The 24,339-nt window shown below is 40.4% G+C and overlaps 1 protein-coding gene across 1 annotated transcript in view; it reads left to right on the forward strand.

Annotated features, from left to right (window-relative positions):
- QTRT2 (queuine tRNA-ribosyltransferase accessory subunit 2) overlaps positions 1 to 5,026 on the forward strand; it is an 84,039-nt gene extending 79,013 nt beyond the window's left edge. Inside the window, exon 10 of the mRNA XM_008065858.2 lies at positions 4,369 to 5,026. Coding sequence (XP_008064049.1) covers positions 4,369 to 4,600 — 232 coding nt within the window. The 3' untranslated portion in view covers positions 4,601 to 5,026. The remainder of the gene's footprint in view (positions 1 to 4,368) is intronic.
- Positions 5,027 to 24,339: the final 19,313 nt, after the last annotated feature.

The following is a 24,339-nucleotide window of genomic DNA, read 5'->3' on the forward strand; positions in this document are numbered from 1 at the left end:
CCACGCCCGGCTGATTTTTTGATTTATTGTAGAGATGAGGTTTCGCTGCCCAGGCGGGTCTTGAACCCACGGGCTCTGGCAATCCACTCACCTCAGCCTCCCAAAGGCGCGGGATTACAGGCTGAGCCACTGAGCCTGGCTGATCCCTCTATTTTCTTGATATGTGCATGCAATGTTATAAAGTTCCTTCTTGGTACCACTTTCAGGGTATCCCAGAGGTTCTGGTGTATTGTGTCTTTGTTTTCATTTGTTTCTAGAATCTTTATTTCTGCCTTGATTTCTGTGTTAACCTAAAAGTCATTCAGAAACATGTTGTTTAATTTCCATGTATTTGTGTGTTTTGGGGGGTTTCTGTTGGTGATATTTCTTTTTATTTCACTGTGGTCTGAGAAGACACTTGGTATGATTTCAACCCTTAGCAATTTGTTCACGCTTGATTTACGTCCAAGTATGCGGTCGATCTTGTAGTATGTTCCATGTGCTGATGAGAAAAATGTATATTCTGTGGTTGTTAAGTGAAGTGTTCTGTAGATGTCTATTAGGTTCAATTGATTGAGTCTCAAGTTAAGGTTCCAGATTTCCGTTGTTAGTTTTTTTGCCTTAATGATCTGTCTACAGCTGCTAGCAGAGTAGTAGTCTCCAACCATAATTGTATGACTGTCTATATCCTCTCTTAGTTTAATTAGCAATTGTTTTATAAATCTGGGTGCTCCTATGTTGGGTGTTGTGTATATTCAAAATGGCTGTTTCTTGCTGATAGATTGAGCCTTTATTATTATGTAGTGTTCTTCGTACTTTTTGACTTTTATTGGTTTAAAGTTTGTTTTATCTGATACAAGATTAACTACTCTGGTTCATTTTTGTTTTTCTTTTGCCTGGAAGATCTTTCTCCAGCCCGTTATCTTAAGCCTGTGAATGTCATTTGCAGTAAGATGGATTTCCTGAAGGGTACAAAAGGATGGATCATTCCTCTTTCTCCAATTTGCCACTCCATTCCTTTTCAATCTGTTCATGCTTAAGTTAATTATTGATATGTATGTGGGGGGGTGTTTCTGTTATATTGCTATTAAGAAGTTGCTTTGCTTTTTAGGTTTTCTGGTTGATTTGTATGGTCTATAAACTCTGTGCTTGCCTGTACTTTTGCAATGGGTGGAAATGTCTTTTGTTTCTGTGCTTAGAGCTTTCTTTTTTTTTTTGAGTTGGAGTCTCACTTTGTCGCCCAGACTGGAGTGCAGTGGCCGCTCCCGGCCACCCCAGCCTCGACCTCCTGGGCTCCAGCGATCCTTTCGCCTCAGCCTTCCAAGTAGCCGGAATTACAGGCATGCACTACCACACCTGGCTGATTTTTTGATTTGTTGTAGAAATGAGGTCTCACTGCCCAGGCGGGTCTCGAACCCCTGGGCTCAGGCAATCCACTCACCTCAGCCTCCCAAAGGTGCGGGATTACAGGCACCGAGGATTACAGGCACCGAGCCCGGCTGCTTAGAACTTTCTTAAGCATTTCCTGAAGGGTTGTTAATCTGTCCCGAAGTCTGGCATATTCTCTTAGGGATTGGATGTCTGGGAAGGATTTTAATTTTTCTTCCTTAATGAAGCTTAGCTTGGCAGGATAGGAAATTCTTGGCTTGATTTTTCTTTTCTTTAGGAATGTTAAAAATGGGACTCTAGTCCTTTCTAGCTTGTAGGTTTTCTGCTGAGAAGTTGGATGTAATTTTGATGGGTCTTCCTTTGTAGATGATCTATCCCTTCTCTCTAGCTGCCTTTATGATTTTTTCTTTCTTACTCATCTTGGGAAGATGGATTATTATGTACCTTGGGAGTGGTCTTCTCATGTAGTATCTCGCAGGAGTTCTCTGAATTTCTTGAGTCTGCATGGCCATCTCTAGCAAGATAGGGGAAGTTTTCTTGGATAACATCTTGGAAGGCTTGTTCCAGGGTATTCTAAGTTTCCTCTTCTCTCTCAGGGATACTAATCAACTGTAAATTTGGTCTGTTTATATAATCCCAGACCTCTTGTAGGTTTTGATCATTCTTCCTAAGCCTTTTCTCCTTTTTTTAATCTACTGGGTTAGCTCAATACTTTGTCATCAAGTTCTGAGATTCTTTCCTCTGTCTGGTTGATTCTGCTATTGAGGCTTACTATTGTGCTTTGAATTCCAGGAAAGAATTCTTCATTTAAAGGATTTTAGATTGGTCCTTCTTTTAAGAGTCAGCTCAGCTTTCACTTCCTGCCGTGTTTTCGAGGCCTGGGTGATTTGTGTGTCCATCTTTTTGTGGCTTTTGATGAGTGTCTTTGCCATCCATAGTCTGAATTGTATGTCTCTCATCAGGGATAGGGTTCTACTGCTTGGGATCTGAGATAAATTTTAGTTTGTTTTAAAAGGTTATGTAACTATTTCCAATTTATGACTTCATAAAATATTTATAGTTGGAGATTACTTAAACTTTCTCAAATTAAATTCTAGAAAAACTTTTTTTTCTGTAGATGAATTTGTGTACTTTATCTTTTCAGAAAACTAAGGCTAGATAACTGTTGTTTTAGAAAAACTGTCAGAAAGATTAGACAAAATTTATTCCTTTAAAGCAATAGTCCCCAACCTTTTTGGCATCAGGGACCAGATTTGTAAAAGAAAATTTTTCCATAGACAGCAGGTAGGGTTGGGGGGAGACCAGGGGGAATCATCAGGCATTAGATTCTCATGAGGAGCACACAACCTAGATCCCTCACATCTGCAGTTCACGATAGGGTGTGCACTCCTGTGAGAATCTAATGCCACACTGATCTGACAGAAGGTGGAGCTCTGCTCACCTGCCACTCACCTCCTGCTGTGCAGCTCAGTTCCTAACAGTCCATGTACTGGTACCAGTTCATAGCCCAGGGGCTGGGGACCCATGCTTTCGAGATAAATAATAAGGATTTCAAGATAAAACACAACAAAGTTTTTACATTGTAAGGTACTTCAGATTGTAAGATGCTTAAGTCATCTTGTTTAGATGTAGGTTATAGAATATTTGCTTTTATAAAGAATGAACTAAGATACAGTTTGAGTATCCCTTATCCAAATGCTTGGCCTAAAAGTGTTTCAGATTTTAGATTTTTTTGGATTTTGGAATTTGCATTATACTTACTGACTAAGCATTCCTAACCCAAAACCCAAATTGCTCCAGTGAACATTTCCATTGAGCATCATGTTGGTGCTCAAAAAATTTCTGTTTTGGAACATTTTTAGATTTTCAGATTAGAGATACTCAATCTGTATCATGTCATTTGTCATTTTGGAAAAATGGGGTGTTTTTGCTTATGTGAAAGGACATTTTAGAGATTCTGACCTATGTCTAGCTAGTAATAGTTCAGAACTGAGAATTTATGAAAAAATGTAAAAAGCCTAGTTCTTACCTATATTCTGTTGGGACTTCTTGATTGTGGGTCTGAAACAGTGATATCTACCACATTTAACTTGTAGAAAAATAGCCAAGGAAATTTATTTCTGTCTTTAAAATGTTAGGGTGATATAAATAAATGGTTAATATTAAAATCCCCTATACATTATAGATTTATTTGGAAATTGTAATATTCTTTTTTAACACTAGACATGAAGTTTTGGGGATTTGGAGATAAATCCTAACACTGCTCTTAACTGTATGACCTTGGTCAAGTCACTTAGCTCCCGTTTAATAGCTGATAATAGGTAATACCTATATAGTGCTTAGTCTGTGCCCAGCAGTGTCCAAGCTCTTTGACTATATTAACTCACTTAATTCTAGCAACAACTCTCTGAGGTAGGGAGAAACAGAGGCACAGAGGGAAGTTAAGTGACTTGCCCAAGTGAGTTGTGGAGACAGGAATCAAACCCATGTAGGGTAGCTCCAGACCCTTCTTAACTCCCTCAGTCTTCATCTGTGAAGTGATAATCAAAATAGTTATCTCCAAGAGTGGATGGAGAGATTAAGTGAGACAGTGTATGTGACAGTGCTTGTAAAAAGCTATGCAGGAAGAAAGTCATACCATGTCTTTTGATACTAATTTTGGTAGTGAGTGTAAAAGAAGTATCACTCGCTAGAACAGTGTTTTTTAACATTTTATGCCTTTACAATGTGACTAGTCCTACTCAACACGAATGAGTGGCCATTCATTGATGCTCCTTTGTAATCCCTTGACTCAGAGGTTGCATCAGTCAGAGGAAAATTTCTGAGTCTCCCTGACTCATTGTGTTCTTTGTCAACTTTTAACTATATTACTGTCTTAAGCAACATCTGCCAGTGATGTTATTAATCCTTGGTAACTTCGCCAGCTGTATAGATAGGCTAGGTTGTAGATTTTGTTGTGTTTCTCACTTTCTGGAATGTCATTGTGACTTTCTTTCTTAGGTACCAGGAGGACTTTAACCCACTAGTGAGAGGATGTTCTTGTTACTGCTGTAAGAATCACACTCGTGCATATGTCCACCATCTGCTGGTGACCAATGAATTGCTGGCTGGTGTCCTGCTTATGATGCACAACTTTGAACACTACTTTGGGTTTTTCCACTCCATCCGGGAAGCACTAAAAAGTGACAGACTGGCACAGTTGAAAGAGCTTATCCACAGGCAAGCATCTTGAGACCTTGTAAATACAAGTCTGACTCTTCACATTGAACCGGTACCACTGTTATAACATGAGAAGAAGTGAAGAAGAAATGCTCTGTCTTTAATCATTCATATTTGGACATAAGGTCTGCTAAGATAAGGAATGGCTATACCAGACTGTCCACGTGAGGGTAAAGAGATTTCTTCTAAAGACTTAAGTGACCTGGATTGAGCAAAGAGAATTGAACTGTGACCTTTAAAATTTCTAGGCTAAGTCTTTTAGATGATAGAGATTCATTTAGTCAAAATCAAAAACTTTAGATGTGAAGGGACAGCCTCAAAGTAAAGGTTATAAGATTCTGAGGGACCACGGAGTTGAATTGAGCTTGAGAGATGACTGTGAGTGGCACAACCTCTGTGGACACATGCCTGTTAACTGGAAAGAATCTGGCTGATTTGAAGGTTTTCCTTATTTAATCCTCATGCTATTAGAAGGAGGCTCTTTCAGATACTTTTGCCTTCCACACTGCCCTAGCAGTGCAGTGAATCAGAAATGGCTCTTGTGACTTAACTGGGCCCACATCTCCCTGGAATGTGGGCTCAAATATTGCTCCTATGATCAGTTGACTCAGGTCACACTGTTTCATTTGGCCACATGGTCTGCTTGTGACTTGTCTTTCTAGAGCCAGTGCAGTTGCCTGTTAGGAACCAAAAGTTTGCCTGGCTGCTGTCTTCTAGTTGTACAGATCCCTTGTGGTCTGCCTTCCAGGCTCGTTAATAGTCTAACCACATAATAACTGAAGCCCCGCTACTTGTGCAGATCCATTCTCAGTGTGCTCACTTGGACGGAGCCATGACCTGGCAATTAGAGAATCAGTTTCTGTCTTCCTCGGCTGTGACGGTGGGCAAATCATATAACCTTTCCATGCCTGTTTCCTGAATAAATGGAGACAGGCACAGTGGCTGGGATTGAATGAACTTCTAAGATTTTCTAGCTCTAAAATTTGAAGAACAAAAAGTTTAGATTAGAGTCACAGCCTTAGTTGATGTCCTTGTCTAGTAATCTCTATTGGCTTGATGAAAAATGCACTGTGCCAAGGGACAGGCAACAATAGAGATATTTGAGAGCCTACAAAGAAGTTTGGCTTGTGGGCTTTAAAGTGGTTGTTGAATTGACATCAGTAGGTCCTAAGGCTGCAGGGGGAGGTTGGTTCTTTCTAAGTCATCTCTATATTTGTCAAATTTTCTATAAGGAATACACATACATGTACATGTGTGCACTAAGTTTTTGTAAAAATAACAACAACCAAACCAAAAAGATGCCCTATTTTTGTAGGGGTAAGAAATACATTTATTTTACACTTTTATGCTATATTTTGCTATGCGTTTAAAATTTAATGGGCATTTCTGAACATTGTTTCAATTATTATGTGACTACTGCAAGTTTTATGCATTGGGAGCCCATCTATATGGCTTTCTTTTTGGTAAAGAAATTTTGAATTTCAAAAATTCGTGGACATTCTGATAACTACTCCACAAATGGCAAGGGGCATGTATGGAAGACAATTTCTGTTCTCAAAGATCTGATTATTTTGAAATGCATTGAATTGGACTGTTCATATGTTTATATTTCTGTTCAGTGCCCAACCCATTGTTGGGAGAGTACTGTAATGGTAAGTATCCCTGAACCCATATAAAATTTATGAGTTTTATTTTATGTCCAAAACACTGAAAATTGTGTTCAATATTGCTCATTTTCCTGGGTCTTTTTCTTATGAGCAATTTGAAAAAATGATCTTTTTTTTAATGTGGTAAATATATGAAAGACAGTAGTCAATAAAACATTTTTAATTAAACAAATTTACTGTGTTTGCCTTTCTGTAAATGGTAGTGAGACTGTTAAACAAAATATTACATTTCCATGGTACTGGAAATGTTCTAGAGATTTCTCATTGAAGAGCATTTGTGCTACATGTGGAATTGAACAGGAGATAATACAGTGATACACATTATAGTGAGTCCCTTGCCTCATCTCTTTAAATTATATAATTAGAGGCCTTAAGGCCATGCTAGCACATAAAAACAACGACAATCTATGGAACATTTTTAATACACTAGTATTAAAAATGTTAGTAAAAGCACCTTAGTAAATGCTTTCTACACATATCTCATGATCCCTTAGAGCATGGCTGTGAGGTGTTGGTATTATCATTTCTATGTTAAGAACTGAGTTCCAGGAAGGTTGAGTAGCCTACCTGAGAGCCTACAAAAATTTCAGGAAGATTGAGTAGTTTGCCTAAGGGCTTATCACTGCTCGGCTTTAGATTCTAGTTCCATCTGACTAAAACTTAACAGCTAACTATTACACTTAAGTAGATTGTAGATTATTAGATATTTTGACTTATTCCTGGGTCGAAGAAGCCAAGAGAATCAGGACCAAGTAGAGGGGCCTCCTGGCCTTGGGGTATTGGGTACTCTAGGATTTTACTGTAACTCAGCCCTGGTACCAACTCTTCCAATGGGGAATAGCTGGCACTGGCTCATGTAGGTGCTCAACATGGCTTGCTACTCCATGTCCCGAAATCTCCTTGCCTCCCAGTTTGCAACTGTAACCACACCCTGAGTAGTGTTAAAAGGGTCTGGCAGTGTGATTAGTTCAAGTGAACTCTAGTAATCCTTAAGAGTCTATGGTTTCCAGGCAGGGTACAGTGGCTCAAGCCTGTAATCCCTGCATTTTGGGAGCTGAGGCAAGAAGATTGCCTGAGACCAGGGGTTTGAGACCAACCTGGGCAAATTGGCAAGACCTCATCTCTACAATAAATTAAAAAATTAACTGGGCGTGGTGGCGCACACCTGTAGATCCAGGTATTTGGAAGGCTGAAGCAGAAGGACCCCCTGAGCCCAGCATATCGAGGCTGCTGTGGCCGTGAGTATACCATTGCACTCCAGCCTGGGCAACAAGAGTAAGACTCCAACTCAAAGAAAAAAAAAAGAGTATGGTTTCTACGTATCTTGGGATAGGTATATTGTGTTATTCCTTGGAATAAAGTAAAGAGAAACTACTCTTCTAAAACATTTTTTTGAACCCAATGCTTGTATAATTAAAATATTTTAATACAAATTTCAAACAAAGATTATCAAAGGGTCAAAGCTAGAGTGAAACAACTATCTTATCCAGGATGTTTTTTCTGTAGAGGCAGCTTGGAACTCCCTGAGAAATCACGGAGCTAAATGTTATTCTGTGCTTTCCTGATTAGGACCAAACTGCTCTCTGCGGTTTGATTAGTCATGCTTGTAACTACGGGATTACAGCTTATTAAAACAGACAATGCTGTGGAGGGCAGGGAGTCTGGAAGGTCAAACCTCCATGCTGAGCCAGCCACCAGCAAGGCTCTGCCTTTACCTAGGGGTCTGGTATAGTCGGCATTCATTTTAATATCCTTTTAAATTTCTTTGCTTTGTTTTCAACCTTCATGTCTCTTCCTTATTTTACACTCTTTATCCTCATAAGAGTTCCTGATTTGCAAGCACGAAAACCAAATAACTGGGCCAAGAAGAAGAAAGCAAGCCCAGTGTAAGCCATGTGAATTCATGTAAACATACTTTCTCATTGCTCATGAAAATTCCGGTTTATGCCTGTGGTCCAGGTGTACTTACTAATAGCACCCTCCCCTTTTGTTCTTAAAAGTGCTGGACAAGTTAAATGGTCACCCTGAGTGGTAGAGATGACCAAACTAGATAACACGTGCTCCATCTACATAGGACATATGTTACCCACCTCTAGCTGATGGCTGCTGGAGGGCCTAATGCCGCCAGATAGTTCAGTCTTTCAAGAGAAGTCAACACTCTAGGTTTTCAGATTAGTTATTTATTTATTTATTTATTTTTGAGTTGAAGTCTCACTCTGACACCCAGGCTGGAGGGCAGTGGCATGCTCCCAGCCACTGCAGCCTCGACCTGCTGGGGTCAATTTTTAAGAAATATTCTGCTTACCAAACAAAACTTAGAGGTGCCTAGTTTACAACCTTTGGCTTAGAATCTTGGAGAAAAGTTTTAGCATCTTTAGCATTTAAAAATTTCTCAACAACTGATCAAAACATATAGAAAATGTACCTGTAGTTTCTAGTACCTGCAGCTATTTACCGATTCCCACATTAGGAGAATTCATGTTGTCCCGTCTCCATTGTGTGAACTCCAGATAACTCCCAGAACCATTCAAGTCTACCAAAAGGGAAGGTATGAATCATCTTGTTCAACTTTTATTTTGTATGGATGAGAAATTTTAGGCCTGGATAAGTTGGTTGTATCTTTCCTCTTAAGGGGTGTCTTAGTAAGTTTAGGCTGCTATAACAAAAATACCATAAACTGGGTGGCGTATAAACAAAAAGAAATGTATTTTTCACGGTTCTGGGAGGTGGAAGTCTGAGATCAGGGTGCCAGCATGGCCTAGCCAAGTGGGGGCCCTCTTTCCAGTTGCAGACTGCTGCCCTTTTGTATCTTCACATGGTAGAAAGAGGGCTAGAGAGCTCTCTGGGGTCTCTTCACAAGAACACTAATCCCATTCAAGAGGACTCCACCCCCTGACCTCAATAGTCTTTCAAAGGCTCCACCTCTGAATACACTGGGGTCAGGATTTCAACAAAAGCATTTAGGGGGGACACAAACATTCAGCCTGTAACAAGGAATTTAAACATGCACACATTTCTTTCTAGTCACCACTTTGGCTCTCCTACATCTTCCTTTATTTTCTGCTGGACCTGTGCCCTTGCAGGGTCAATGTCAATTTCCCATAACTCATGTTCCTATGATCTGTGGCCTCACAGAGTCAGCTGATACAGGACATAAGGACTCCTATCACACCTTCCAGCATTAATAACAATTGACCAACACAGTGAAATCTCAATTACTATTTGTCAAGTGAACGAATATTCTTAGAGTAGTTGAGACGTTATCTTCAGATTTAACCCAGGTGAGTTTGGTTAGAATCGACTTTGCACAGCGGTACATGGTAGGACCTATGCTAATGTCTTGTCAGTGGTGGTTTTATCTCACTTTATCTAGGCAATCTCCCAGTGACCTGACACGCTTTTTGGTTTTGGGGATTTTTCTTTCTGTTACTCGGTTCCACTTTCTACCATTATCATCTTTTAGTGCTGATCTCAAAGCAATTTCCCCTGCTCTGACAAGAGGAACTCGGAGTGAACTTTTCTTTTGTTCTCATTCCTCTCAATCCACTTGGAGACCAGGCCGAAGTTGCCAGGGAGTTCAAACGGCCTGTGCTTTCCCCAGTATGCTTCAGAGGGATTAGTGTGTCCTCTGCACACTCCTTCTAATGTTCGCCTCTCCCTGAACTGCTCTCCCCTGCTGTCTGCTCCTTTGTCTGTGAAACACATTTTCTCTTATTATCACCTTGTTCCCTGCCGGCTTTGGATGGTTTCAGCTTGTCTGTTAACAAAATCAAGATGTTGCTATTAACAGGGTCTTCTCTTTCTTAACAGCTTAAAGTCACTTCCTTTTATTTAGTCCTTTTCCTCTTCCCTCCCAAACCACATAATCATCTCTGCTTCAAATAAAAGTTGTATAACCATTTCATAACCACTGCTTTATAGTTGCTATCAAAAAGGCACAAGAAGGAGGAGAGAAAAGGGGAGAGAGACCAAAAGGAGAGGGGTGAGGGATACTCCAATAACTGAGAAACAGGACATGCATCTTCAGGACCCTTCTTTTGTGAAGACATTTAGGCAAGATGAGGCCTCAAGACTGAACATGGCAAGCTCAGTGTTCTGGTGGAGTTTTTCTCTAATTTATATGGGCAGATGGGAAGACTCCCCCTGCTGAGGATCTGTTTTCTTTCCAATTAGTTAAAATACTGTCTCAGAACTTTCCCAGCATCATTTATGTTGGTCATAAATCTTTTCATAGAATCCAATTACATAATAGATATGAGTTTTTCACATCCCCCCAAAGCTAAAATATTTACCCACATTTTCCATTTCCTACTCATTTATTTTTTAGTTTAACAAACTTAAATAACATTTCCATCACAATTCTATTTATTGTTCCCCACAATACTAGCTGAAGAAAATACAAACTGTTCAAATATGCTCAGTTCCCACATAGTAATTACACTTCAAAAGAAAAAAGAAAAGAGTGACAGAGTATGTATAATTTTTTTTTTTTAAACCACATATCTGGTCTTGGTTAGACTCACCAGTTTCACGTTGTTTTTTGTAGAAAGTCCCTTCTAGTCATGTTGAAAAAGTGAGTTCTACTTTACTTGTCTACCTGAACATTCAGCAATTACCACAAATCCAACGTGTCAAAAACCAAATTTACTATCTCTCTTCCTTCAACCAGCCTAGTTCTCCACTTTAACTACCTCGCCTATGTTTTTGTTTTTGTTTTTTGAATTGGAGTCTCACTCTGTCACCCAGGCTAGAGTGCAGTGGCACACTCACGGTCACGGCAGCCTCCACCTGCAGGGCTCAGGCGATCCTTACACTTCAGCCTTCCAAGTAGCTGGAACTACAGGCACGCGCTACCATGCCTGGCTTATTTTTTGGTTTATTGTAGAGACGAGGTCTCACTAAGTTGCCCAGGCTGGTCTTGAACCCCCGTGCTCAGGCAATCCTCTCACCTCGGTCTCCCAAAGTGCTGGGATTACAGGCTGAGGCATTGCGCCCAACCTGCCTATGTCAATGGCACCTGTCTTCCAGACAAATTCGACTGGAAAATGTACTCCTTGGATGATGAAGTGCATAGAAGGGAGAAGTACAAGATATTTCAAGGATGATTAACAAGACTTGGTGACTGGCTCAGAGGAGACACTTAAGGCCTGATTCAAGGAAGATCACCACTTATCCTGCCCCCACCACCTCCTTGTCCTCCCCAATTCCACCCTCTTCCTTCTGTACTTTTACCATTCACAGCTACTAGGCTAAGCATTCATAAATATTATCTTCATTGGGATACTCCCTTCAATGGCTCCCATCCAAACCAAGGCTAACCTGACAGCCTGAATATCTAGGCCTGCAATCTGACTCTATTCAATTGCCACGGGTTTTTTCATTTTTCCAAATAGCCATATCCTAATCCTACCCATTCTCCAAGATCTAGCCCAAGAACCAAATCTTGCATTGAAACTTGCTTTTTAGACCACATGCGGTGGCTCGTGCCTATAATCCCAGCACTTTGGGAGGGCAAGGCAGGAGAATTGCTTGAGCCCAGGAGTTCAAGACCAGCCTGGGCAACAAGCCTGAGACCTTGTCTCTATTAAAAAACAAAAACAAACAAAAAGCTTGAAACCTAGACTCTGAAGACTAAAAGAGGAGGAGCTTCTATTCTGGCTTCCCTTGTTCATAAAGGCATCAACACCAATACTCTAGATATTTGGTGTTCTCAGTGCTTCAATTCTGTGAGCCTCATCTCCCAACCAGACTATCAGTTCTGTAGGAAAAATGTAATTCCTCAATATTCTCCCTGCCTGTACCTCAACCCCTGCCCCAGCTTGCAACGTATTTTGCCACTGAAATAATTAAAGGGAAAATTTGTGATTAATTTTCTTCTTGTCACAGGCCTGCAGTATGCCCTCTGACCCATCTTTAATATATCGCCTGTCCCACTCCTGTTTTCATTATCATCTGATCAATACTGTCTGTACTTTAGCATGTTATCTTCTTTATTGCTCATGGCAATTCTCTGAGGTTGATATTATTTTTTCTAATTTCCAGAGGAGAAACTGAGGCTCATAGAGGTTGAGTGACTTGCTCAAGAATACAAAACAGGACATCCAGGATTTAAACTCAGTGTTTTGACTAAGAAACCAGGATTTTCCCATTTTACCTCTTGACCTCCCTTGTGTTTTTCTTACACAGAGCTCCACTCTCCTTTAAGAACAAAAGACAAGTGGGGCATAGTGGCTAAAGCCTGTAATCCCAGCACTTTGGGAAGAGGAGGCAATAGGATTGCCAGAGCCCATGGGTTCGAGACCAGCTTGGGCAACATGACAAGACTTCGTCTCTACAATAAATTAAAAAATTAGCTGGGCATAGTGGCGCACACATGTAGTTCCAGCTACTTGGAAGGCTGAAACAAAAGGATCACTTGAGCCCAGCAGGTTGAGGCTGTGGTAGCCATGAGTGTGCCACTGCACTCTAGCCTGGCTACGGAGTGAGACTCCGACTCCAAAAAAAAGAACAAAAACCAGAAGTAGGTGGATGTCTATAGCTAGGTGATCTCTCTTGTTAGTTTTCTGGGCTACCCCCATAATTACTCTCTGGTACTAGTAAGTTAGGATGATTTAGTAACTGTTTCCTTTTCTCTTTTTTGGTCTCAGAAATCTGCACTGCATTTTTTTTTTTTTTTTTTTTTTAGGGAAGGGGAAGGGAATACCTCATCATTTTGAGGGGGAGGGGGCACACCTCATCAATAAGGACTTAAGTTGTAGAAAGGGGTGGTGGTGAATAGCTTAGTCTCTCTTCTTGTCAGAAAGAATCTTCTTTGGTGACACATAGAGCCAGAAGGGATGTTACAGATTATCTATCCAACTCCCTCATTTTTTTAGAGACAGAACTCAGACCCAGACAGAGTGTGACTAACCCAAGATCCAACAGGAAGTGAGAGGCAAGGCAAGCGTAGATGTAGCTTCCATAGTTCCCATGTCACACAGTAGGTGTTCTATTGACATTGTCGCCTCTCTGACAGTGACTGTAGCCTTTCTGGCTGCTGTGATAATAGTGATTCTTGAACAAAGAGATCATTCTGTTTGTTGGTACATTTTAGGGGGCTTTGTTAACCTCATTATTATGACTATAGGCATCATGGGATTTCACGAGATGTATAAAACTCACAAAGCTCACAAAGGTTACATAGACCAAGCCCTTCCCAATGTATTATGCCATTTGTAATCCCCTCTCTGGCCTATGTCCCTCCCATAATTACACTTTCATAATTTATGGGTTTTGGGGTTTTATCAGAAGAAGGGAAGACGTGAACATTGGCATTTATCCACCAGGACCCCATCAGGTGATCCTGTCTTTTTTTCATGGGTCCTTAATTATCCATAGAATTTGTCCCAGTCAATCAGCACATAAAAGCCAACATCTTGATCAGGGACTTCCTAATATTTTTATACCATGGATTTTGCTCAGTAATACAAATCATCCTAATCCTAATTCACTCTGATATCTATCATTCATTCATTCAACCAGTCAAGAATAATTTATCCACTTCCAATTAAGTGCTAGGTGCTCTCTACATTCTTAGGATCAAATGACAAAAACCTCACCTGCCTTCTTGGAATTTACAGATCAGAAGGAAATTTCACAATTACATATATTTTACATAGAGTTAGGAAGCTTCACTTTACTCATATAGCCTATCAAATCAAAGTCCAACCACAAAAGAACTATCCTAAGAGATGAGAGAGTGTGTAAAGAAAATAAAAATAATAGTAGCTTTTACCATTTATTATCTATCTGTTATCCAGCAAAGAACTGCAGGCCAAATTAATGAGTTGCATTCGCCTCTTAGCTGGTTGCCTGAATTAGCTCACACTAATTCGGTTTGAGTGTTTTTCATTTTAAGGTTCCCAACAAATCTATAATTCCCCCAAAAGTATGATTGTTCCGATTTTATAATTGAGGAAAAAGGGCTAAAACAGTCAAATAACTATTTAAAATTATTTTGACTTCAAGAATATCTGGGTCCGGAGCCTGTATTATTATTTCTACCCTCACCCACTGGCTCTTGGGGGTCAAAGAAAGGCACTGAAAATGATATAAAAAACAATACAGCCTGCTACTCTCTTTCTCTTTTTTTTTTTTTTGAGTCAGAATCTCATTGTGTTGCCCAGGTTGGAGTGCGGTGGCTTGATCACAGCCACCGCAACCTTGACCTGCTGGGCTCAGGTGATCCTTCCACCTCAGCCTTCCAAGTAGCTGGAACCACAGACATGCACTACCACGACCGGCTGATTTTTGATTTATTGTAGAGAGGAGGTCTGGTCAAGTTGTCCAGGCTGGTCTCAAACCGGCAGGCTCAGGCGATCCTCTCACCTCGGCATCCCAAAGTGGGATTATAGGCGTGAATCACAGCGCCTGATCTTTTTTTTTTTTTTTTTCCAGTTGGAGTCACTCTGTCACCCAGGTTGGAGTGCAGTGGCACACTCACGGCCACCGCAGCCTCCACCTGCTGGGCTCAGGCGAGCCTTCACCTCAGCCTTCCAAGTAGCGGGAAATACAGGCGTGTGCTACCACGCCCAGCTACTTTTTTATTTATTGTAGAAATGAGGTATCGCTGAGTTGCGGGGGCAGTTCTCGAATCCGTGGGCTCCAGCAATCCCAAAGTGCTGGGATTACAGCCTTGAGCCACCGTGCCCGATCTACTCTTTTTTTTAAGTCGGAGTCTCACTCTGTCGCCCAGATTGGAGTGCAGTGGCTCACTCTTGGCCACCCCAGCGTCGACCTGCTGGGGCTCTTGTGATCTTTCGGCTTCAGCCTTCTAAGTAACTGTAACCATAGGCATGCACCACCACGCCCAGCTGATTTTTTGATTTTTTGTAGAGACTAGGTCTTGTCATATTGCTCAGACTGGTCTCAAACCCCTGAGCTCAGGCAATCCTCTTGCCTCCACTTCCCAAAATGCTGGGATTACAGTCGTGAGCCATCACCAAGCAAAGCATAACTTGCTACTCTTAATGAATGTGTTTCCACCAAGTCATGTCTTGATTTTTTTCTAACAGAATTTTGAAAAAGGTGGTTTAATCTTAATGTCTAAGAAGATAATCATGAGTAGAGGCACTTTCTAACGACACTGCATTTACTCAAAACTTTTTTGAAGCAACATTTGGAAATAGGGTTCTAGGCAGCACATTCAGTTACATATTCATAATGATAGCATTGTATATGTGCTTTAAGTTTTAGAAAATAAGGGTCATTTAAGTCCATGTCTCATAAGGAGGTCAAGCTAAGTAATTCTGGTTAGAATTTTTCAAAGGTGTGGCTGTATGGCTTAGAGTGACTGTAAAGTAATTTACACTGGGCATAGTTACTCAAGTCTGTAATCCCAGCACTTTGGGAGACCGAGGTGAGAAGAAGATTGCCTGAGTTCAGGGTTTGAGACCAGCCTGGGCAACTTGGAGAGACCTCGTCTCTACAATAAATCAAAAAAATAAGCCGGGTGTAATGACTTGCACCTGTAGTTCCTGCTACTTGGAAGGCTGAGGTGGAAGGATCACCTGAGCCCAGCAGGCCGAGGCAGCAGGGACCGCAAGCATGCCACTGCATTCCAGCTTGGATGACAGAGTGAGACTCTGACTCAAAAAAAAAAAAAAAAAAAAATTTCTCCCAGATTTGGCTTGTGTTCTTCCCAGAACACCATGTTGCCTCTGATTATCCTTCTGTCATTCATTCCATTATTTACAGTTTTCTGGCTAACTATGCTGTGTGAGCGATATAAGAGAAAGGATCATTGCCTTCTTTGATAAAACAAAATCCAGACTTCCAAAGTTTATTACCAAGAAGGAAAGATATTTCATGAGGGGATGGTTAACTGAACCTAGCAAGCACCAGTCCTCTCACTCTGAGTTTTAACTTCCCTGTGGAGGTTTCCTATTCAGGTCAGTACTGTTTCCACCATACTAGCATCTCCCCTGGGAACACTCTGGCTCAAGCTGGATTGGAAACATTTGTTTTCTTCCCTGAGAGTAGTTGAAATTTCTTTTCTTTGTATATAACTGAGCAGATTTAGACCCACAATATATATATATTTTTTCAATAGCAGGGTTGATGTATGGTGGCAAAGATATTGCCCACAATAGGAAGTCTGCTTCAAAGTCAGAGGAGACATTCTGGCCATTGTTAAAAACTCCCCTGGGGTCAGAAGTGATTGACAGTAATCACAGTTAATCCTAATTCCATTATCTCATTTGCAGTGGGTTCAATGAACAAGACCCTCTCTATTCTTTGACAGTAACATTAAACAGCAAGTTGATGCCATTTTCTTAGTGTCAGCCAATTAGTTCATGGCCAATCTTGTGTCCTCTGCATTCTTATCCACTCTCCTTGCTGACATCACTGGATTATTTTGAAGCAAATTTCAGACAGTTTATAATTTCATTCGTAAACATTTAAAAACGTATCTAAAAGATAGAGCTCTTCTAAAAAAACAACCTTAAACAGCACTATTATTATGCCTAAAATAAGTAATTAGCCCTCACTATAACCAAATACCTAGAGAGTATTCACATTTACATTTTTCCCATTATCTCATAATTTTTTTCCTGTTGGCTTGTCTCAATCAGCAACCATGTGGCAACTGAGTGCTAGTCTTAATTGTGGTATGCTGAAAATGTAAAATATATAGCATTTCAAAAACAGTATAAAAAGATATAAAACATTATTTTACATTGATTATATGTTTCCATGAAAATTTGATGATTTATAATAGATTGGGCTAAACAAAATCTATTATTAAAATTATTTTTTATCTCTTTATGTATACTTTTTTTTTTTTTTTTTTTTTTGAGCTGGAGTCTCACTCTGTCGCCCATACTGGAGTGCAGTGGCCGCTCCCGGCCACCGCAGCCTTGACCTGCTGGGCTCGGGCGATCCTTCCGCCTCAGCCTTCCAAGTAGCCGGAATTACAGGTATGCGCTACCACGCCCGGCTGATTTTTTTTTAATTTGTTGTAGAGATGAGGTCTTGCTGCCCAGGCGGGTCTCGAACCCGCGGGCTCAGGCAATCCACTCACCTCAGCCTCCCAAAGGCGCGGGATTACAGGCTGAGCCACCGAGCCCAGCTTCTTTATGTATACTTTTTAAACATAGCTAGGAAAAAATTTAGCGATACATATGTGGTTTGCATATTATTTCTGTTGGATAGTGCTGATCTAAAGACTGAACAGGTTCAGGTTTAATTTTTTGGCAAGATTATTTCATGATGGTGCTGTGTGTTCTTCCATCTGGGGGCACACGATGATTGTCCCTCTTTTTGTGCAAAGATTGATCAGTGGTCCTGTTGCCCATACCAAGTTCTGCTACATGCCACTTGCAGGTAAAAATAAACAAGAATGAGATTTAGTGAAAGGAAGGTGATTTTATTCCAAAATCTGACAGATGGGGAAATGGCCAGGCTCATCCCTCAAAAAACTATTTCAAAATTTTAAACTGAGGATAGGGGATTTTAAAGGGAAAGCATGGAATGAGGAGTATCTGACGGTGCACAGGTGTATTTAGGATCTTGTTTCTATGATTATTTTGTATCATCCACCTGGAAAACTGTCTGATTCCATCTCAACGTGGTCAGGTTATAGATTAGTCTCCTTAAAGTGACCTCCAAACAATGGAGAATTTTGCCATGGGGTCTAATATTCTGCTATTTTCAAGGGCAGCCTTTGGAATTTCTTAAGCAAGTACACAATTAGATTAGAAAGGAAAAAAATCTTTACAGTATAGAATAAGAGAGAAGCAGGCTTACCACTGTATTTCAAAAGCTGAAATGAAAATTCTCAGTTACAGTTCCAGGTATTACAGTCTGATACATTCATGTCAAATATGCCATCAGTTTTTTACCTAAATGTTTTAGCAGCCGTTAACAATCATTTCCTAGATCCACTATTCCATTAGGCAGTGCTATGCACTGAATGTTTGTTCCCTCACCCTCAAATTTATATGTTAAAACCCCTAACCCCATTGTGATGATATTAGGAGAAAGGGCCTTAGGGAGAGAATTAAGTTTAAATTAGGTCATGTATGTGGGGCTCTCATGATGAGGTCTCGTCTCTCCCAGAAGAGACCAGAGAGTTTACTTTTTGCTCTCTCTCATGTGAGATACATCAAGAAGGCGGCATCTACAAACTGGGAAATGGGCCCTCCTCAGACACTGCATTTGCTGGCTCCTTGATCTTGGACTTTCCGGTTTCCAGAACTGTGAGAAATAAATGTTTGTTGTTTAAGTCACTTAGTCTATAGTATTCTGTTATAGCAGCTGCAAATGACCGAGGTAGGCGGTAGGGGGCGGTGGTGGTTCTAAGTGATAGTACACCATTCTTTCTGCATTTATTAGTAGAAATGTTTCTATAAAGAAAAACTTTCTCCCTCTGAGGTTCAAATTGTATATGATGAACATTTGATTCTTATATTTACTAATTTTCAAAACAATGAGTTGGTTTCTTACCATTCTCCAAAAGAAAACTAAGTTTTAAAAAATTTATGTTTTAAGTATTATAATAAACTCATGCATGTTAACCTGTTTGGTGTTTTTGAAACCATTCCATTATTCTTTTTGATCCTCAAATTGTCTCAACTTTGACCCGTGAAGTCCTTTTGATACAGCCTCATTTTTTTTGGAATAATAAGATGTTTCAGGATCATATTTTAATTTCCTATGTCCAGCCTGGAAGTAACCATTTTCTCAAGAAATTCTGATGCCTTTGATTGGAAAGTGCTGTTTAGAGGCCATAATTTGGGTTCTAGGAGTATTTATTGCTGTACTTAAAGTTATTGCTTCTAGATTTTTTTCAGTGGACAGAGCAAATACATACATTAAGAGAAAATACACTGTGAATTCAAAATCAAATTTAGGTCAAGGGGGGTTTTTTTTTAATCGGAGTCTCACTGTCACCCAGGCTGGAGTGCAATAGCACGTTCACATCCTTGACCTGCTGGGCTCAGGTGATCCTCCCGCCTCAGCCTTCCAAGTAGCTGGGACCATGGACACATGCCACCATGCCTGGCTAATTTTTTGATTTATTGTAGAGATGAGGTCTCGCCAAGTTGTCCAGGCTGGTCTCGAATCTCTGGGCTCAGATAATCCTCTTGTCTCTTCCTCCCAAAGCGTTGGGATTACAGGCATGAGCCATTACGCCCAGTTAGATCAAGGGTTTTTAAAGTAACTTTTGGATTTTATATGTGTATTTCTTTTTAAACTAAAAATTTTAGCTCCTAGTGACATCAGCATAATTACTTATTTTGTCTTATCCATTCATACAGACATATGTAACAGCATCGGAATAATATGCCAATATTATTAGTAACAATGTAATGTCTCATGATAGTTTAGAGGTTCTTTTTAATTATTTGTGTTCTTGGAGATGTACATATCTTAGTGATATATGGTCAAATTACTGTGTTTTTAATATCATTTGAAATGATTTCTCTGTGGTTAAGCTATCAACTCTATTATGGATCATTTATCCTATTTTGTTTTTAGGGGTTGCTTATTATCATGAATATTTAATTCAGATAAGGGTAATTTTTTTCTTTTAACACTGAATATTTTATTCTACTCCTTTATTGCTTATATGGTTTCTGAAGAGATGTTTGTTGTAATTCTTATCCTTGTTCTTTATAGGTAAGGTGGGGTTTTTTAATTTTCCCTGACTTCTTTCAAGATTTTTTTCCCCCTCTTTGTCTTTGGTCTTCTGCAGTTTTAATATGATATGCCTAGGTGCTTTTTTTTTTTTTTTTTTTTGAGTTGGACTCTCACTCTGTCGCCCAGGCTAGAGTATAGTGGCATGCCCACGGCCACCACAGCCTCGACCTGCTGGGCTCAAGTGATCCTTCTGCCTCAGCCTTCCAAGTAGCTCAAATTACAGGCACGTGCCTCTATACCCGGCTAATTTTTTTGATTTATTGTAGAGATGAGGTCTCACCAAGTTGCCCAGGCTGGTCTCGAACCTGTGGGCTTAGGCAATCCTCTCACCTCGGCCTCCCAAAATACTGAGATTATAGACATGAGCCACTGCGACCTGCATATTTTTTTACATATATGAATATATATAATTGCTTGTTGTATGCTGACCATCCTGGATCTGTGGTTTGGTTTCTGTCACTTATTTTGGAAAATTATTGGTCATTAATACTTCAAATATTTTTTCTACTCTCTTTTTTTCTTCTGATATTTCAATTACTCATATGTTATACTTCTTGAAATTATTGTGTAGTTCTTGGCTAGTTTGGTTTATTTTTCATTGTTAAATTCCTTTTTCTCTTTGCATTTCATTTTGGGGAGTTTCTAGTGATGGATGTTCAAACTCACTGAATCTTTCCTTGGCCATGTCCAGTCTACTGATAAGCCCATCAAAGACATTCTTCATTTCTGTTATGGTATTTTTGGTTTCTAGCATTTTCTTTTCATTTTTTCTTCAATTTTGCATCTCTTGGCCTACATTACCCATTTATTCTTGTATACTGTCCACTGTTTTCATTAGAGTCTATAAACGTATCAATCATAGTTATGTTAAATTCCTTGCCTGGTAATTTCAAAATCGGTGCCATATCTGAGTCTGATTCTGATGGTTGTTTTGTCTCATTAATTTGCTTGATAACTTTTTGTTGAAAGCTCAACATGGTGTATCAGGTAATAATATCTCAGGTAATTAGGCTATTAGTTTGAGGTTTTATGCTAATCAGGTTAAGTGTAGGGCTGTGTTTAATATTTGTTATAGCTGTAGCTCTTCAAGGCTTCAAGTTTCTCTAGGGCCTTTATCTTTTCCCTCACTATTGGTTTGAGTTTTCCTAAGAATTCCTTCTTAGAGTCTCCACCTTGCAGCTCTCTCAGCTATAATCCATATAACTATACTGGAGCTCTGTTGATGTGGTAGTTTAGTGTAGGAGGGGAAGTATTCTATAATCTTATCATTAAATCTCAGTCTTTTAGAGTGACTGTGTCCCTGAACTGTGACCTTCACAGATATTTCTTAGCATTTTAACCTCATTTCCTTTAAGGGAGACAGGAAAGCTAGAGAAGAGTGGATTTGGGTAGTGGTCCTTCTTCTGAAGTAATATAAAGCTCTAGTAATATCTTCCCCCTTGTAGTGTAGACCTTTTCTATGAAGAACACACTGGGCATATTTCAAAATAGTGACCTAGGCCCTTTCCCCTTGCAATGTAGATCTTTCCTATGAAGAACACACTGGCATATTTCAAAATGTTTACCTAGGCCAGGCACCGTGGCTCACGCCTATAATCTCACACTTTGGGAGGCTGAGGTGAGAGGATTGCCTGAAGCCACAGGTTTGAGACCAGCCTGGGCAACTTGGTGAGACCCCATCTCTACAATAAAGTAAAAATTAGCTGGGTATGGTGGTGTGTGCCTGTAGTTCCAGCTACTTGAAAGGCTGAGGTGGAAGGATCACCTGAGCCCAGTAGGTTGAGACTGCAGTGGCTGGGGGCATGCCACTGTCCTCCAGCGTGGGTGACAGTGAGACTCCTACTCAAAAAAAAAAAAAGGTTACCTTTTTCTTACCCCTGCCAGAGGAAACTTTTCCTGGCTTTTCACCATAAGAAACTGGCGTGGGTGTCCCCTAATGCTGTGGCTCCTATGAGTCTCATTCTCATAGTTCATAGTCAGCCTCCAGTAATTTGTTAAAATTACCATTTAAGAGTTCCTACTAATTTATGACTCTAGCACCTTTTGCCCCAGTTAAGCTGGTATCTGCTGTGATTTTCTGTATTTGTTCTTTTCACCAGATATCTAGGAGGTGGTTTTCCTGGAGACCTTAATTCTCTGATGGGCCCAAGAAAAACTTGATTTTCAGTTTGCTTCAATTTTTTTTTTTTTTTTGTGGGTATGGGAGCAATTTAGTTTAAGCTCTTTACATGCTGGAGCTAAAATCATAAATCTCTACACATTTATTGTTAGTATATTTGAGATAATTCTATTTATTTGTATACCATTATTATTTATTTTTAATTTTATTTATTTATGTGTTTTGAATTGAAGTCTCACTCTGTTGCCCAGGCTGGAGTGTAGTGGCATGCTCACAGTCATCGCAGCCTCCACCTGCTGGGCTCAAGCGATCCTTCCACTGCAGTCTTCCAAGTAGCTGGAACCACAGGCATGCGCCACGATGGTCAGCGAATTTTTTTATTTATTGTAGAGATGAGGTCTCGCCATGTTGCTCAGGTTGGTCTTGAACCCCTGAGCTTGGGCAATCCTCTTGCCTCCACCTCAGCCTTTCAAGTAGCTGGAACTACAGACATGCGTCACCACGCCCAGGTAATTTTTTTATTTATGATAGAGACGAGGTCTCACCAAGTTGCCCAGGTTGTTCTTGAATCCGTGGGCTCGGGCAATCCTCTCACCTTGGCCTCCCAAAGTACTGGGATTACAGACTTGAGCCACCTCGCCCCGCCTGCACTTTTCAATATAATAGCAACATGTAGCTATTGAGTATTTGAAATGCTAGAGCAACTTAGGGACTGGATTTTTTTTTATTTTAAATTATTAAATTTAGATTTAAATAACTGTATGGGGCCAGTGGCTACTGTGTTGAACAACAGCTCTAGACTCACTAGTCTTTGTTAGAATTTCATACAAGGCTTGAACTCACATGCTTTTTTCCCTTCTTGGAAACTTTGCACATGTTCTTTGCTTCACATGGAACAATCTTCTTCGTACTTATTTCAAGGAAAACACATTTTGATCCTAGAGGCCTCTCTTACTTCTTCAAAGTGGTCTCTTACTCACTATCTCAGAGTAGTCATCCCTGGTCCCTCAATCTACAGTTAGTGAGCATACCTTATTATTTTTGCTCACAAAAGCCTTATAGCGTCCAGTGTGGTGGCTCACACCAGTAATCTCGGCACCTTGGGAGGCCATGGTGGGAGGACTGCTAGAGGCCAAGAGTTTAAGACCAGCCTGAGCAACATGGCAAGACCCATATCTACAAAATATTTAAAAATTATCTGGCATGGCAGCATGTAACTGTAGTTCCAGTTACTCAAGGGACTGAGACAGGAGGATAACTTGAGCTCGAGAGGTTAAGGTAGTAGTGAGCTATGAGCACGCCACTGCACTTCAGCCTGGGTGAGAGAGTGAGACACTGTTAAAAATAAATAATCAAAAAAGCCTCCTTGTATCTTTCATAATACTGACCCCAATTTGCACTTATACACTCACGTGTGTGGATATTTATTTAATGCCTGTCTTTCCTGCCAAACTGAGAATGGGACCATATTTGCATCATTATCATTATGTCTCTGGGGCACAGCACAGGGCCTGGCACATGTCTGAACTTCAATCAACAAAGGCAAAGTAGAGTGTGGAGCTGAAGCTTCAGGCTTCCGGGGTTCTGGGTCCGGGAGCAGACTGTGGTATCCAGTACTTCATAGCATCTGAGGTAAAGAAGACAAAATGTGTTCTGTGACAGATAGGGAACCAGAGCCAGGATCCAGGGTGGAACTCCCTGACTTGTTAAAAAGCGGTTGGGTCATCTTGGACAAAGCCTCCACCACCTACCACTGGGGAGAGGAGAACCTCTTCAGTAAATGGTGCTGGGAAAACTGGCTGACCACATGCAGAAGATTGAAACAGGACCCCTATCTATCCACATGTACAAAGGTTAATTCCAAATGGATCAGAGACCTAAATGTAAAATCCCAATCCATAAGAACCTTAGAAAAGAAAGGAAATACCCTCATGGAAATCAGAACTGGCATCCAATTCCTGAACAAAACCCAAAACCCACAGCTCCTAAGAGAGAAAATAGACAAGTGGGACCTTATTAAACTGACAAGCTTCTGCAAAGCCAAAGAAACCATCAAGAGAGCAGGGAGACAGCCTACAGACTGGGAAAAAGTATTTGCCAACTCCAGGTCTGACAAAGGCTTAACATCCTGGATCTACAAGGAACTCAAACGTGCTGAAAAGAAAAAAACAAACAACCCCATTATAAAATGGGCAAAAGATATGAACAGACACTTCACAAAGGAAGACATCCGAGCAGCCAACAAACACATGAAGAAATGTTCAACCTCACTAATCATCAGGG

Source organism: Carlito syrichta, unplaced genomic scaffold, assembly GCF_000164805.1.
Source record: "Carlito syrichta isolate Samal-C Ts95f unplaced genomic scaffold, Tarsius_syrichta-2.0.1 Scaffold308815, whole genome shotgun sequence".
Taxonomy (NCBI): Eukaryota; Metazoa; Chordata; class Mammalia; order Primates; family Tarsiidae; genus Carlito; species Carlito syrichta.